This window comes from Uloborus diversus, chromosome 5, assembly GCF_026930045.1.
Source record: "Uloborus diversus isolate 005 chromosome 5, Udiv.v.3.1, whole genome shotgun sequence".
Taxonomy (NCBI): domain Eukaryota; kingdom Metazoa; phylum Arthropoda; class Arachnida; order Araneae; family Uloboridae; genus Uloborus; species Uloborus diversus.
In genome coordinates, this window is record NC_072735.1 from 95,909,080 (window position 1) to 95,926,019 (window position 16,940).

Consider the following 16,940-nt stretch of genomic DNA (forward strand, 5'->3'; position numbering starts at 1 on the left):
AACAAATTTTAGCTCATGTAGAAAAAAGAGGTTTCTATGGATATTTAATACTAATTTAAGCGAGAATTTTTTAGTCCTCATATTAGAGGATTTATGCAAAAATGTGGATTAAAATTAGAATAATTTATGGTTGATTAATTTGATACCACATTACCTAAAAAGTTGGAACACATGAAAAGGTTTATTTGCAACAGATACAAAAGGATTTAACCTGCAAGGGATCTAAACGTTTAACTAGACTTCAGAAGTTTGGATTGTTATATCCCCTCACCCTTTTTTAAAAAAATTGTAACTGCTTTTTCATGAAAAAATATATTTTCAATAGTAAAACAACATTTAACAGGAAAGTAAATGAAGAAATTAAAATTGATGCATACACTTAAAAACAAGTTAGGTGCAAAAGAGCAAAAAGTGAATAATGCAATGTTATAAATGAGTTTTACTGATACTACACAATGAGGCAAATGACTATAAAAAAAACAGCTTTTAATTTACATTATATTACATACTTTGTTAATACTTAAACAAGTGATAACAAAACAATAAATATTACATGAAAGAAATCAAGAATTACTATGAAAACTAACAGGTTTGTCTAAAAAGCTCTTACTAGACATAAAGTGCCATAACTAGAACACTCATACACCCATAACTTAGGTCAAATTCAATGTAACGACTTAAAAATAAACATTAATCTATAACATAAAGTAAATTTCATATTAAAACGGCAAAGGTATTTTTTGAATCTGTATTGGAAAATATTTTGAAAATTTAAAAAACATTCCATCAATACAAAATGTTCTTTACAGAGCAGTGTAACACTCATACTGATTCAGTTCTCAATTTAAAAATAATTTTCTGACTATACTACTTTTATCACAAATTCAAAACCATTTTATCACAAACTGAAAACTTTCACATTCACTGAATTGCACATCAATAGCATTTTATAACAACTTCTTCAGGTGGGAAAAGCTCTTCTGGCATTCTTTTTTTTAATATAAAAGCTTAATGAGCATTGCACAAAAAAAAACATAGATCCAATACCAGTCTTCCTAACAGATTCAACTACGTACCAAGTAATTCTGGTGGTAAAAAAGAAAAGAAATAATAATATTTTTACGATAACATGAAATACACCACCAGCTCAGTCAATTCCAGCTGAGGACTGCAGTTTCGTGCTTATTAGCACTGATCAGCCCGGCATAGGAGTGGCTGAGCTGGAGGTGGAAAACCTCTTAAGGAAACCTAGAGTGCCAAACAAACTGGTAGCTAATACAGAATTAGCACCGACCAGACGAGTGACCGAAACAATGGTTCAGCTCAACTTGAATATTGAAGGCAAGGCAGGTATATTCAGTAAGTTACCGCCCTATTGCCTTATTAAGTGCTAATAAGCACGAAACTGCCCTATTGCCTTATTGAGTGCTAATAAGCACGAAACTGCAATCCTCGGCTGGAATTGACTGAGCTGGCGGTGTATTTCATGTTATTTCTGCCTTAGCCTTGGCAATAGGGCGGTTACTTACTTTATAATTTTTACGATAGTTGATATCTTGTAGCAGGGTAACATTTTTCTAGGAATAAATTTTTGATCTTAAAATTCGGTTTATTGTCATAGAATACATCTCCTAACATTAATAACTGCTTTTAGAAAATGTATAGGTACAAAGGATACATTGAAAGTACAGTAAACTCCCAATTTATCGGCGGTCGGATTATCCGTCGGTCTTTTCACATTTTTTTTTCAAACAATATGTACTAATACTATAGTCCTTAAATGTGTTTTGAACATATTATGATTGCGTTATTGTTTGTTTTTAGCTTTTTCAAATATTTTTTACATTCAATGTTATCGTTTTTAGCTAGTATTTAAATGCAGCATAGTTATGTATCTTTTTTAGCTATTGTATGCACTAGCATTGTTTTTTACCTATTATTTGGATTATCCGCTGTTACCGTGGCACCCTACTCTGCAAATAATCGAGAGTTTGCAGTTGAGGAATCATTAAGAAACAGAAAAATGTTCACCATTGAAATATGAATTTTAAACCCATAATCTCAGGATTTTGATATGAGAACAACAGTTCAATATATGACAAAACAAAACATAAAACAAACATATTTACAGAGCTACTAAGCATCACACACCATTCACATCAAACTTGAGTTTTTCTACATTTGTGCCTTGTAAAAGAATAATCACCTAAAATACAAAAAACATCATAACAATAACATTTCACATGCTAATTGCTTTTTTATCAATGAAATAAATGATATATCTTTTACATATAAACCTCTCAAATTCAGACCAGAAAATTGTTTAAGAATTGCTTTAATAATTTTGCACAATTGTGAATTAATTTTAGTTGTAACACTGAATCAACTAAATTCAATTTATATTACTCACTTTTTTTTTTTTTTTGATTCCGCCAGAAATTATTTTCATAGAATGTACTTCACTTAAGAATACAAAATAAGTTTTTCAGACAATTTTTCTTAGTTTCAATAAATATGAAATTTAAAATTCTAAAATACAGTATAGGGCCGTCCCAAGGGGGGCGAGCAGTGCAATAGGGAAGTTGCAACCTATTAAATGTTCATATTTTGGCTATTGGATATTGTTAATTGACCCTCAAAACTAAAAAATTCATCATCGCCGAATTTTAAAACACCGTGGTTGATTTTTAATGAATTTTTAAAAATCCACGCACAAAAGTGCGCGCTTCTGAAACGTCACGAGCCTACGTCACAGGGCGCGAATGGGCAGCCTTCCGCCGAAGATCCCTTGTTTTCGCTATGAACATTTTGAGCTCGCTGATATTTTTATTTTTTAGAAATTCAATAATCCTTTTGAACACACTATGGAGGCCGGATTCGTTAAAGCACAATCTAAATAATCTTCCTCAAGTAACACCAATGAGATATTCGAATATTTTCGAGAGGATGAGAGGTTTAATGTTCCAGAAACGCGAGGAGTTAAATGCGAGGAGAAAGCCTTTTATGTTTCATCTTCGAAGTCGAATGCGTGACCTTCGCTTTTCCCCTATCAGAAGAGGGGATGACGTCACTTCCTATGCTATTTGACGTCACAAGAGCTTGAACTTTAAAAATTAATTTAAAAAAAACTACTTATCGTATCGCAAAAAAATTTTCACCTATGATGTTCATACATGTTACTCTATCATATAAAAATAAAATTGAAAAATCGAAAACTTCCCTTTTGCCCCGGGCGCCACAAAATGAGGGGGCGCCGTAAGGCGCCCCTCGTTTGACGGAACACGACTACATTCATACGAAATGAGGAGCACCTTGCGGCATCCCTCATCGTATAAAATGCCCCAATTGTATAAAATTCGGGGCGCCCCCTCATTTCATATATCATAGATACACAGTCATAGACAAACAAAATAGAGATCATTACAATAATTCTCTATTTTGTCCTAGGGCCCAAAAAAATATTCCTCTCTCTCTCTCTGTCTCCAAAACATTCGTTTCCTTAGTATCATTGAAGCAGATACAATTTCTGAGATGATAATTGTTTAGAATCAAACAAAGGCCTCCTTCTCCTTTGTCTAGTTCTCACCAAATTTGCTTGAATTGTCTCTGCATGCAGTGACGTAACCAGAAAAAATTTTTAAGGGGACACATCAGGAAAAAAAAAACTTTTGTTTTTTTGATCGGATAGGAAAAAAAGGTCAATAGGTGTTCCGTCAAAATTTTGAAACTTTTAGTTTTAAAAACGCAATTTTAGCCTTAAATACGCTATTATAGACCATGTTTATTGACGTTAGGGTAAGGGCTTAGAGGCTGTTTCCGATCGATTATTTTTTTAATACATTGAAATCAATTCCTTCTCCCCCTGCAAGTTTTTGAAATTGAAGTTTCAAAGACGCATTTTTAGACAAACTTTGAAGTTTTCATGGATAGGACGATCTGGAGCATTTCCCAGGAAAATTGTCCAATACTATGGTTCAAAAAATTTAAGCAATGTTTTACTTTCAGGGGCTATTCCACTTAATTTTTTTGTAAGGTCATATTTTGTAATATTAAGGCCAGTGATTTTTCGAAATTAGAGCTCCAAAAACGCAATTCAGAGCGATTTTCGATGTTGTATAGTATTTGAGGGCTTCTCCTTAAAACTTACTAATATTTGATGCAAAAGAACAACATCTATACAGTAAGATAATTAACAATAGGCTACGGACGATTATGGATCTATTTATTTCTAGAGGAACAATCTGGATTCAGGAAAGGCAGATCATGTATGGATGATGTGTTTGTAGTAAAACAAATAATTGAAAAGCGTCGAGAATTCAATCTAGAAACACATATGATTTTTATTGACTATGAAAAGGCTTTTGATCGTGCAGACAGAGAGAAACTGTGGTCTATAATGGAAAAAAGAGGCATTCCTAGACATCTAATCCAGTCCTGTCAGTCTCTTTATCAAAATACAGACATACTGATTGATACAGAGAAAATCAAAACTAATCAAGGAGTATGTCAAGGTTGTGGTTTATCCCCAACCCTTTTCAATATTTATATTGATGATATCCTGCGTACTTGGAAAGCATTAGTTAATGCTGGTATTAACCTAAATATGTCAACCTACGTTAATACATTACTCTTTGCTGACGACCAGATTATTATCCAATCAAATGAAGACGATCTTCAAAGATCCACCTACACACTCCACAAGATATGCCAAGAATATAATATGAAGATCTCAATCCCGAAAACTAAAACAATGGCTTTTAGGGGTAAAGAACCAATTAGAAGTAAAATTGTTATTGATAATAGAATTATTGAACAGGTGAAGCACTTCAACTACTTAGGATGTGACATCTCCTTTGACCACGACAATGATGTCCAAAACAAACTACATAGGTTTCAACACTTATGCGGAACCCTTACAAGAATCCTAAAGGGAAAAACGAGAAAGGACACACAACTGAAGTTCTATAAGGTTATGGCGGTGCCAACCTTACTATACGGCTCTGAAACATGGGCTTTGAACAGTCAAGAAACTAGTAGAATTCAAGCAGCAGAGATGAAGTATTTGCGATCACTGAAGAACTGCACTATCCTAGACAAAATAAGGAACGAATCCATTCGAAGGGAATTGCAGATATTCAGCCTCAATGAAAAAATCACGGAATATCGCAACGATTGGAAAAACCATGTTCGACGTATGGCACGAGGGAGACTTCCAAGAGCTGCCTTTTATTACAGACCAAGGGGCAAACAAGACCGTGGTAGGCCCAGGAAACGGTGGGGTGACCAAGAAGCCGGAACAGGCTATATGCCTAATCCTTGAAGAAGAAGAAGAACAACAACAACAACATCTTTTTCTATAACATATATGAAAGCTGGTACTAAATTGGTACAAGTAAAACCAAAAAACTCTTGAAAAGAATCATTGATGAGTCCAGATCGAAATTCAATTTTGATGTAATTTGCTTCTCGATAAATACATTTTCTATTTATAATCAGCAAATTATATATTCGTGTTCTTAGTTTGATCAATATGAATAACCAATTCAGTTTTAATTGTTTGTTTTTTATCTAGTGGGATGATAACATTTTACTAAATAAATATTTTGATTTTTAACATTTCCATTTTTCAAAAAGTTTTTGGGACATAAATGTTTCACAAATATTAGAAACAGATTCATTGCTTGTGTTTTAATTTGTATTATGCATAGCCCTCTGAATGTTCTGTTATTATTGTATAAAAAATTTAAGCATGTTTTATAAGCACAGATGTTATAACTAACTTGATTTTTCTGTGTATATAGAGGGGGGCCATGCATTGCTATGTGGTTTCTCGTCTATATGTACTCTATCATCCTTGAAAGTCTAAACTATGTACTGACACACCCTGTATACATTTTTCAATGTTTGATGTTTTAAAAACCCAAATGTGCATTTTTTGTGATTAGTACCTCATACACTAAAACGTAATGCCCAATATTTGTTTTATAAATGTGCTACCTTAAAAATAAATAAAAGAGCTTTTAAATGAACAAATCAGTATTTTACATATTGTGTATATACAACTGAATGTGTGATAATTTGATGCAAAAAAATTCCCTTGAATATATTTATTTGTTATTGCAAAGTTATTCATCTTTGGGCTAGCATTTTTTTAATTACCAAAAAAAAAAAAAGTGGTAAAGATTATATTTTTTTTGAGGTTTTGTTCGCCGCTATTTTCCAGGATAGAAAAAACGAACAACCCTGACAATGAGTATTCAAGTCATGAATAGCATTCATAGGTGTAACATTTTCTCAGATCAAGTCCTAGTGGTTAGGATCCCAATTCCATTAATAGGTCCTGTAGTTACTCGAATAGACTTTGTGCTAAGCCTGTTTAGCCAAACAAAAGAGCACAAGATGGTAAAGGAATGTTTGGACCGAAATCAAAGCACCTTATTTTACAGAATAATGCAGTGTTATACAGCTATCCCTAACTCTTGAAAAAATATATATGTTTTGCAAAAGTTGCCTTTAAATTATTGTCTGCAATATAAAAATAATGAAATAAATAACAATTAATGAAATTAAGAAAATGAAAAATAATTTTCTTGATAAAAAACTCAAAAACTTTGATAGTAAAATTAATTTTAACAACACACATTATTCTCACGTTTAACACACAAGAGTTAGCACACATATTCCTTGTGTAACATTTTTGCTAATCAGAGGGAAAAGCTTGAGCTCATTTATTAAGGATGCATCGATTAAGTGGCAGCCAATTGGCCATAATCGATCGTTTTGCCGATTCTTCATAATAATCCAAATTTTTCGATTTGATCAGCCTGGAAAATATTTTAAAGATACTTTTATACAGCCTTGAAGTCTTTAAGTATTCTTTGAACAAGAAATCAAAGTGAATAAATTTATTAATAATAAATGAATGTAATTTTCCACAACATAAGTATAACACGTAACATGAAAGTGCACGGTCTAAAATAAAGATAAACAATTCAAAATTTTAGTAAAGCCGTCAGAAATTTTGAAATTAATCCTCACAGCTATTGTTTTTTAGTAACACTATTATGGAGAATTAAAGCTAGGTACTTTTAAATTCTAATGCAAAAACATGAGTATTTTAAGATTGTCAAGACATAAACTACTTCTTGCTGGTTTATAAATATTTTCTCCTACCTTAATAATCTCACATTATTTCACTTATCATTTGATTTTTTAAAGTTTCATGTATATGCTTTTAGTTTTTTTTTCTTTTTTTCTTAACAAAAATCGATGGTTGCTAGTTTAGCTTCAACATGCAGATTTTCAATTCTTCACATGTCAGTATTTTTTTCTATGCAATACCTTTAGCCTGGTGGTTGAAAATTTTCTTATAATTTTCATAAAGAATAAAAGTCTTGGATTAAGTGGTTCCTAATAATAATAATAATAATAATAAAGTAGCTACACAGTAAGTTAAAGTACTAAGTAGTTAAACTACACAGTAAGTTAAAAGAATCTGCTGAATAAGGCAACTGACTAAAGATTTGAATTTCCATGTCTAGTTATCATAATGAAACTTTATGAATGATAATATGAAAATATGCTCACACAAATGGAATGAAATTTTAAAATATTATTTTGAGAGAAAAAAAAAAGGTTATGGAGAAATTGTAGCATTAAAAATCATAACGCTCATTAATCGGTCGTGGCCGATTTGCTAATTGGTGCATTCCTAGCAGTTGCACATCAATTAGATGAGTGCGAAAATTTTTGTTACACTTCTTAGTGCCAAGCATTCTTCTGAACTTCCCGAAAATACAAAAAAATAATTAAATTTAGGAATGCATCCCATATTTAGTGATGGAGTGCCTTAAATTTTATACCTTAGTTTCAGAAACTTCTAATCCAAATAAAATGCAAAAAGAACAACAAATGTAAATGCTAACTAGAATGCAAATACTGATTTAAAGCAACATACCTCGGAGATCATCACTTAAAAGCTAAGAATTAAATAAAGCATAAAATATAGTAGATGAAAGAGACAATGCATTGGCAAAAAAAAAAAAATGCTTTAATTGTACAAAAAGAAGGTTTTCATACACATATATTTTTTTATTATAAAAATAAAATCATATATTTCTTAGAAACTAATACTAATATTTTAAAAATCATATTTACCACTTTTAATGCAAAAACAAATTTAAGAAAATAAAATTTTGGAAAATTTGGAAAATTAATTTAAAAGTTTTATAATTGGAATTAGGATGCCACCAAAACAAATAATATAAATAATTCATAGCGGTAAATCCTAGAAAATTAATGGCTTAAAATAGGTGAAGGTATAAGAAAGCTAACCACATATTTTGAAAGAAAGATTGGAAATTGCAGAAAGAATATTTTACAAATCAGAAGTATTTGGTATTTTCCCTACCTTCACCTAAAAGCTATCCTTCTTTTATGATTGAGTGTAGTAAACTGTCGCATACCAAGAGGTTGAGTAATGGGATGAAGTGAAGGGGTACTCCAATCATGGGTTCCAACTGCTGTACGATAGTGCTTAGTTGAAGTTTTATTGAATACTGGAAGTAGCTCATTTGCTTCATCAGACAACGCCTTGAAAAAATAAATAAATAATTGAAACAAATTTCTTTATACTGATCATCATGAACAATTTAGAGGTCTATATGTCCTTTATATAAAAATTGATTAAAAACTAAGAGAATAAAAAGTAGCTGCAGGGGTAGACAAGACTCCCAACTGTAATTCAAGCTTAAAATTACCTTAAGATATATAATTGCATCAGTTCCATAACCTTCAGCTGAAGTTATGATTAAGTCACCTTGGAAATAACGTGCATAAAGACGAGACAAAGGTAATCCGTAACCATAACCAGCCTAAAAATAAAACAAAAGGGATTAGTTAAAATGTTATTCCATAATCATAGAATATGTTTAAAGACAAAAGAGATGATACTGTTCTTACATCATGAGGGAAAAAAAACAAAAAAAGAAAAAATAATAATAATAATTTGACTCGAATCTGAAATACACTGGTGGACAATTGCTAAGGACGGATTCCAATGGGCTATGTAGCGCATAAAAAAGTAAGTGTTATTCGATGCCAAATGAAATAAACTAATGCCAGAACTCTAGAACATTGCAATGACGATAATTTATTGTGATTTGAAATCCAGAAGGGTTGGAAAAGTGTTCAAATGACGAAACGGTAATTTTGGGCTGAATACGTCAAAGCGAATAAATGTAATTACCGCCCCCAAAGCGTTCCGCGTAAGAGGTCAATATGTGATATGGCTACCATGGAGAGCGATGCAAGTTTCCACATGTCATGTGATACTTTACACAACATTATCCAGCAGCTGTTAGGGTAATTTATCTTATTCATTTGTTTGTCACGGTTAAGGGTGTCCTTGCTTATTGGAGAGTGTTGTCGACCAGCAAGACAGCTCCCCAAATCATACCAAACATTTTAAATATGATTCAGATCTATAGAACAACTTGTAGGATACTAGTCTTTTTCTATTATGTCTGCCGGCTTGTATGCTGTACCACTCTCATGCCACGTTAGTTGTCGTCCACAATTAGACGACAGACTGAACCTGCTTTTATCTGACAATAGTACACAAGCACAGTCGACGTCTCTCCGAATGCGATGCTGAAAACATCATTACAAACGAGCAAAACACTGACTTGTAGACAATGGGATGTACAAAACAAGGTGACGGGCGTATTGTCTTACTGCATTCAAACGTCTCGCTACAGTTTTTTGAGATATTTGCTTGCTAGTAGCAGCAGGAAATTGCTTTGCTACTTCACTACCTGTGCTGCGTTGGTTCCTTTTCATTGCTAGCACTAAGTACCGATATTCTGCTGACATCGTATTGCGTACAGGATCCCCTCATGACATTTGCTACACATTCCATTTGTTTGAAATGATTTCCAAACCCAGAAACAACCCTGTGGTCGACGTCGAACTCCCTGGCAACATCTAAATTTTTCTGCCCTTCTTCAATGTTACCAACTATACGGCAACCCATAAAATCATCTAAGGTGTAGAAAAAAAATCAACAACATAGGAAAACTTATATGTACACCAATTTTTCATAGTCATATAATTGAAACACAGAACTCAATACACCCAAACCTCTTTTTATGTGTGGACAGGGACCACATGAAAAAAATCGCATTAAAAAAAATGTTCGAGATTTCACCACTAGCTTTAAAAAGTAGTTTTCACAACACAGTTAATTTTTTTTTACGGGGCAGATAGGAACCACATAAAAAAAGTCTCACACAGAAAATAACCCAAAAACTTACAAAATTGTAATATTTATATGAAATCAAAATAAACCAAGTGGATAACTTTTGCCGAATACTCAAACAAAATTTCTCAAATAAAGAACATTTTGGGAGGTCACAGTGACTTCCCATCAGGGTGCCAATTCTTGTCACTTGAAGATACAACCTCGCACCCATTTTAAAAATAAGTTCGTCAATTAAATCTCAATCTGATTGAAAATTTAATTTTCCGCACAAAAAAAAAATTGCATAAAAAAAGACTGCATAAAAAAGAAGTTTGGGTGTATGTTTTTGATTCTTTTTTTTTAAGACACAGTTAAGTTAACAGAAATCTATCACTATCTACTTTAATCCAGAGCATCTGCTTCTAGAATACTATTTGATTCACCCAGTCAGTGAAATGATAGGGTAATGAGTGGTGCTACCAAGCCCTTTTGATGACCATGATTTAAATCAGATCCAAGCGCTTCTGTTGTGAAAGTATAAAATGCTCCTCCAGATTGGACAATGTTAGAAATGAGAGACAGCATCTTGTGGTAATCCAGATAGAGCAAAATGAATTTTATTTTCAAGTATTGTGAAAGGCCTCTCAGTAAGAAGAATGTTGGATGGACAGAAACTATGAATTGTTTGGAAAAGCAATTTCTGGTTGCACACTAAGAATCTGGGCAGATTTATTTTAAATGCTCAGAGTTAGAGACATTCTAATAAGAAAACGGTGAACTAATATTAAACATTTAGTAAAACACTTCTAAATGTAAAATACAAGTAAAGAGCTTAAAAAGTAATTACTTTTAAACAAATACAAAAGTGACAACCAGCAACAGGCTCTGGGCCCAGCTAGACTGGTTCCTAGTCAATTTACAATCCCCAGTGAAGATCAATGGCCCTCTTAAAACTGTCTACTCCTTTGCTCATTACCACCTCTTCCGGTAAGCTGTTCCAAGGTTCCACTACCCTGCTAAAATAATAATTTTTCCTAATATCTATGTTAGACTGAGATTTAAATAGCTTAAAACAATGACCCCTTGTCCTGTTTTCAGTGCTAAACTTTAGCCCTGTAACATCTTTCATTTTAATAAATTTAAACAGCTGAATCATGTCCCCTCGGTCTCTTCTTTGCTCAAGACTGTACATTTTTAGCCTTCTAAGCCTGGAATCATAATCTAAGTGGGAAAGTCCACTTATTAGCCTTGTAGCCCGCCTTTGAACCCTTTCCAATACATTAATGTCTTTCTTAAGAAAAGGAGACCAAAACTGAACAGCAAACTCCAAATGGGGTCTTACCAAACTTCTATATAAGGGCAGAAGAACTTCATTAGATTTATTTGAAATAGATCTATTGATAAACCCAAGCATCTTATTAGCTTTGTTGCTAGCAATGCTGCACTGTTGGCTAAACTTTAAATCCTGACTTATTAAGACCCCCAGATCAGTAACTTTGTCTGCCTGACTAATGACTGAACCTTGCAAATAATAACTTGTACACTTATTTCCATGCCCTAAATGTAGCACTTGACATTTCCCAACATTAACAGCCATACCCCATTTATCAGCCCACTCCGTAATATGATCTAGATCCTCTTGCAGCTGATTTGCTTGTTCTTCATTTTCAACAGTCCCCATACCTTTGACATCATCAGCAAAACAATTCATGTTCCCAGAAATATTTTTGTGAATATCGTTCATAAAGACAATGAACAAAACAGGCCCTAACACTGATCCTTGAGGAACCCCGCTTAAGACCTCACTCCAATTAGAATAATTTCCCCTTACAACTACTCTTTGTTTCCTTCCGGTCAGCCAGTTTTTTACCCAAATGAAAGTTTTCCCTCCTATATATCAGCTAATTTGCTAAGTAGAGCAACATGCGGTACCTTATCGAAAGCTTTTTGAAAATCAATGTAAATAACATCTACAGGCTTCTTATTGTCCAAAGCCATGGTAACTTTGTCATAGAAATGTAATAAATTAGTTGCACAAGATTTACCTTTCCTGAAACCGTACTGAAAACTAGTCAATAGATTATTAATCTCTAGAAAATTTACTATCTTAATTTTCATCAATGTTTCAAAAATTTTGCAAACCACCGAAGTTAGACTCACAGGTCTATATTTTCCCACACTCCCTTTAGACCCTTTCTTGAAGAGCGGTGTAATGTTAGCTAGCTTCCAGTCCTCTGGCACTATCCCCGAATTATAAGAAGCATTGAAAATGTTTGCGATTACATCTGCTAATTCCTCTGCACATTCAACTAAAATTTTCGGATAAATATTATCTGGCCCCGGAGCCTTAGCCTCTTTAATTTTTTTCAAATGAAGTAAAACGTCATCCCTGGAAAATACAAAGTCCTCACGCTGTACTATAGCTTGTGTCTTGTTGGTGTCAACTGTTGAGATACAGTTATTGTTAAAAACACTCGAAAAAAGTTATTAAGAACATTAGCAATATCACTATCGTCCTGAATTAAAATTCTGTGCTCATCAACCAGTGGCCCAATACGACTATTTCAAACTTTCCCCGAATTAGAGTATGCAAAAAACCTCTTGGGATTCCTGTTTATGTTATCTGCCAGTCTTTGCTCCAACTCTCTTTTCTGAATTCGTACCATATACTTAAATTTACGCCTTGCCTTACAATATTGGAGCCTATCTGCACTGTGACCTGTTTCTCTAAACCTATGAAAAGCAGCTTGCTTGTAATTTAGAGCGTCTTTAGTTTCCCTAGAGAACCACATTGGCCAAATTTTAGTGTTGACACCCTTTCTCCTAAAAGGAACATGATCCCTAACCGTATTCGCTAGATTTTTCTCAAACTCTGCCCACTGAAGATTCACATCGCTATTGTCCAATCCAGAAGAAAAAACTGCTTTTAAACTCTGTCGAAGTGCCACAAAGTCAGTATTTCTGAAATTGAGCACAAAACTAAAATTCTCTACTTTGTACATATCAAATTTAATCCCAAACCTAATACTGTTGTGATCACTATCTCCAATGTATTCCCCTACACATAACCCCTGAACAGAGCCTTCCATGTTGCAGAAAACTAGATCCAAAATCGCATCCTGTCGAGTACCCTGAGTTACAATTTGACCTAAGAAACAGTCACCAATTACTTTCAAAAATTCCCCTTCTCTGCTATTACTATGGTAAAAATTATTCCAATCAATTCCTGGAAAATTAAAATCTCCCATTATGATGACTGACCCCTTGCTAGAAATGTCACTAATAATACTAAACATCTGTTCGTCTTGACACTGGCTTAAGTTGGGTGGCCTATAAATATTCCCTAAACGTAGTTTTTTGCCCTTATTACTAATCAACTCCAGCCAAATCATATCAATCTCATTAGGTTTATCATTAATTACCAATTCATTGCAAATTAAAGTGTCTCTGACACAAAATAAAACCCCACCACCTCTTTTACCTACTCTATCTTGTCTAAACAAATTATACCCAGCAATAGATAATAAATCATCATCACTTTCGGTAGCCCATGTCTCGGTAACTCCAATAATATCCAACCTCTCGTCTATAATTATGCTTTTCAATTCTTCCATCTTGTTCCTAATACTACGAGCATTTGTATAAAAAAGCTTAAGTAAGCCCATCTTACTTTCATTTAATGCTGCACAATTGTTTAAATTCCAACTCTTAAAATATTTTCTCTTATTAGCCACCCTATTTCCGTTTCTACTAAAATCCCAATAGTTTGTACCCTTTTGAATTCTGCTCCTTAAACCATGCCCCCCATTCCAACTTAGTTTTTTGATTCTGAAGCCTCTAAAACCAAACCACTAACCATTTTGACCCCTGTAGAGCTCAGATGCAGGCCATCCCTAGCAATCCAATCTCGTTTACATTTACTCCACACATCAATAAACCTGATACTACGCTTAACGCAAATTTCCTTGAGTACCAGGTTCATACACCTAGCCCGTTGGTTTAACCAACTGCTATGCACTCCATACCTAGGAAGCAAACCAACCACTTGGACATTGGTTTTAAAACCTTTAAACACCATAAACTTATCGCCGGCAAACAACTGGATTGGTAGAGAATTTCTTTTGTAGTGAAAACACATATGAGCAAAATCCTGAAAACCTTTACCGTTAAAGTTTAAATTTAAGTTTGCAAGCATTTCGTTACACTTGCTAACAGGCGGTAGAAGTTCTCTAACTTTGGCTTCTGTTTGTAGCCACGGCCGGATTTGGAAGTGTGGAGGCTCCAGGGCAACGAAAGAGTGGAGGCCCCTAATCAGGGTTCGAAAAGATCATCATATTTTCGAAAAAATCTGATACTTTGATATATATCCGAATATTTTGATATATATGTATATATCCAACATTTTCGACCGATTAAAATTAGGATATTTTGTAAAAATTTTATTGGGGGGGCCACTATGTTGTGGTGGCCCCGGGGCAGTTGCCCCGCCTGCCTCCCCTAAATCCAGCCCTGTTTGCAGTGGTGGTTAGCTGCACAGTCAAAAATGAGGAACTTTATAACATTCACAGTAATAGAAAAAGGACATGACTATCTGCAAAGAAACTACTTATGTTCCCTTATTGTTTATGAGGAATCGGTTTTAATTTTGGAAAAGCATAATACTTCTTCCATTGGATTTGTAGGGCCTATTTTTTTTTTTCGTTTTTTTTTGCCAAGCATTTTATTAAAAGCTTCATTGCTTTACTATGTCTCTGTTAAAAATAACAACAGCATAGAAGAATAAACTATTATTAAAGGGTTTAGTTAAGAAATTCAAAACTCTTTAACATAAAAACCTTACTTTTGAAGATCAATACAGTTTAAATATAAAATGTTGACGAGTTGTGTTTTATATTAAACTAGCTGTCCCTGCAGTCCTGCTTGTCCTATAAGGTTAAAACAAAAGCTCTTTGAGCATATGTAAATTTCCCTTCCCAATCCAAAACAAAGAAATAAAAAAGATGATATTTTGTTAATTAAGATGACATAATTTTATCTGAGCTGCAAGCATAAAGATTCTGATACAATGACAACAACTGTTCATCCTGCTAAAGTAAAATGCTTCTAATTTACAGGTATTTACTTGTATGTACTCTTTATAGTCATTCAAAACCACCAAAGCAAAGCATTTAAAGTTAAATAGTAAAATAACGACTTGCAACTACCAAATTCAAAACAAATTGCCAATAAAAAATAATGAATAAAAATTATCACTAAGGTGAGATTTATCATCTTAAAATATTAATTATAAATAAAACAAAACAAAAAATCAATACAAATCAACACTATACACTGAAATCCTGTTACAACAAATACCGATGCAAAGGAGTATTCGCTTCAACGACCAAAATTTTCAATCCTAATTTAATTTCCATTACCCTGCTCGAGTTCCATTACAACAAAATTCCCGTTATAATGAAAAAAATTTGTGGTCCTTTGAAGTTTGTTGTAACGGAACTTCACTGTATTTTTACATGCGAAAAAAAAAATATTCAATTCAAGCGAATAAGTTTCATTAAACGTGCAGCAAAAGATCACATGTGGCTCACTATTTACCAATTGCAGAGACAATAGATTTTAACACACTTCAGGCATTAGGAAAAATGATGACAATAAGCAATCTTGATTTCTAAGTAATCAAGTGAAAATCCCCCTACTGAAAGAATAAAGAATTTAATTGAAATATGTGTTAGAGTTATTTCAAATGTAGTAGTGTTGTAGTAGTATTTGAAAAAAGTAATTATATTTTTAGGATCCCAATGACAGAATTACATAATTAGTCTACACTGCAATTGAAATTTAATTTATTTTTACTTTTCCATTGGATTCCACTACACCAAAACTCCTGTTATCTTTACTAATAATAAAGCAGAAAGTCTCTCTGTCTGTCAGGATCTTTCTCTGTCCGGATCTCTGTCTGTCAGTATCTCTGTGACACGCATAGCGCCTAGACCGTTCGGCTGATTTTCATGAAATTTGGCACAAAGTTAGTTTGTAGCATGGGGGTGTGCACCTTGAAGCGATTTTTCGAAAATTCGATGTGGTTCTTTTTCTGTTCCAATTTTAAGAACAAAATTATCATAAGACGGACGTGTAAATTATGAAATTATCATAACGTGGAGCCGTAACATGGGCACAAGCCAATTTGGAGAGATACCAAATTATTATAACATGGAACCATAACACGGGTACAAGCCAATTGGCGAGAAAATTTACCATACATTATTTGTAAATATACAGGCGAACCAAAAGACCTTTAAATTTTTCTTTTGCGGGCGAAGTCATGCGGGTACCAGTGGTACTAAATAAAATTTGAAGTCCCTTGAAATTTCTTGTAAGAGGATTTTATTGTATCTCAAAACTGATTTTGGTGTTATAATGCTGTCTAACTACCACAAAAACAATAGATATAAAACTAGTTTCAAAAAATGTTATAAAAGACCTACCAAAGGAGCGGATTCAGTAGAAACAGAGGGCTTGGGAGCTGTAGAGTACATATATTGGAATAATACATCAGTCAGAGAGCGAGGTATTCCACCACCTCTGTCGGACATCTGAAAATATTTTAAGAAATACAATTAGGGGAAAATTGTATGCAGACATATATAAAGTCAAATCTTGGTTTAATGCCAATGCTAGTTCTAACAATACTATGGTGCTG

The 16,940-nt window shown here is 33.5% G+C and overlaps 1 protein-coding gene across 2 annotated transcripts in view; it reads right to left on the reverse strand.

Annotated features, from left to right (window-relative positions):
- Positions 1-473: 473 nt before the first annotated feature.
- The window catches only part of LOC129222183 (pyruvate dehydrogenase (acetyl-transferring) kinase, mitochondrial-like), a 70,149-nt gene continuing 53,682 nt past the window's right edge, over positions 474-16,940 (reverse strand). The window contains exons 9-12 of one of the 2 annotated variants that reach the window (XM_054856650.1): positions 16,726-16,833; positions 8,760-8,873; positions 8,466-8,592; positions 474-2,206 (exon numbers count right to left, since the gene is read on the reverse strand). In XM_054856650.1, coding sequence (XP_054712625.1) covers positions 2,160-2,206; positions 8,466-8,592; positions 8,760-8,873; positions 16,726-16,833 — 396 coding nt within the window. In that variant the 3' untranslated portion in view covers positions 474-2,159. Of the gene's footprint in view, positions 2,207-8,410; positions 8,593-8,759; positions 8,874-16,725; positions 16,834-16,940 lie in introns of both variants that reach the window. The other variant, XM_054856647.1, reaches the window with a different exon arrangement.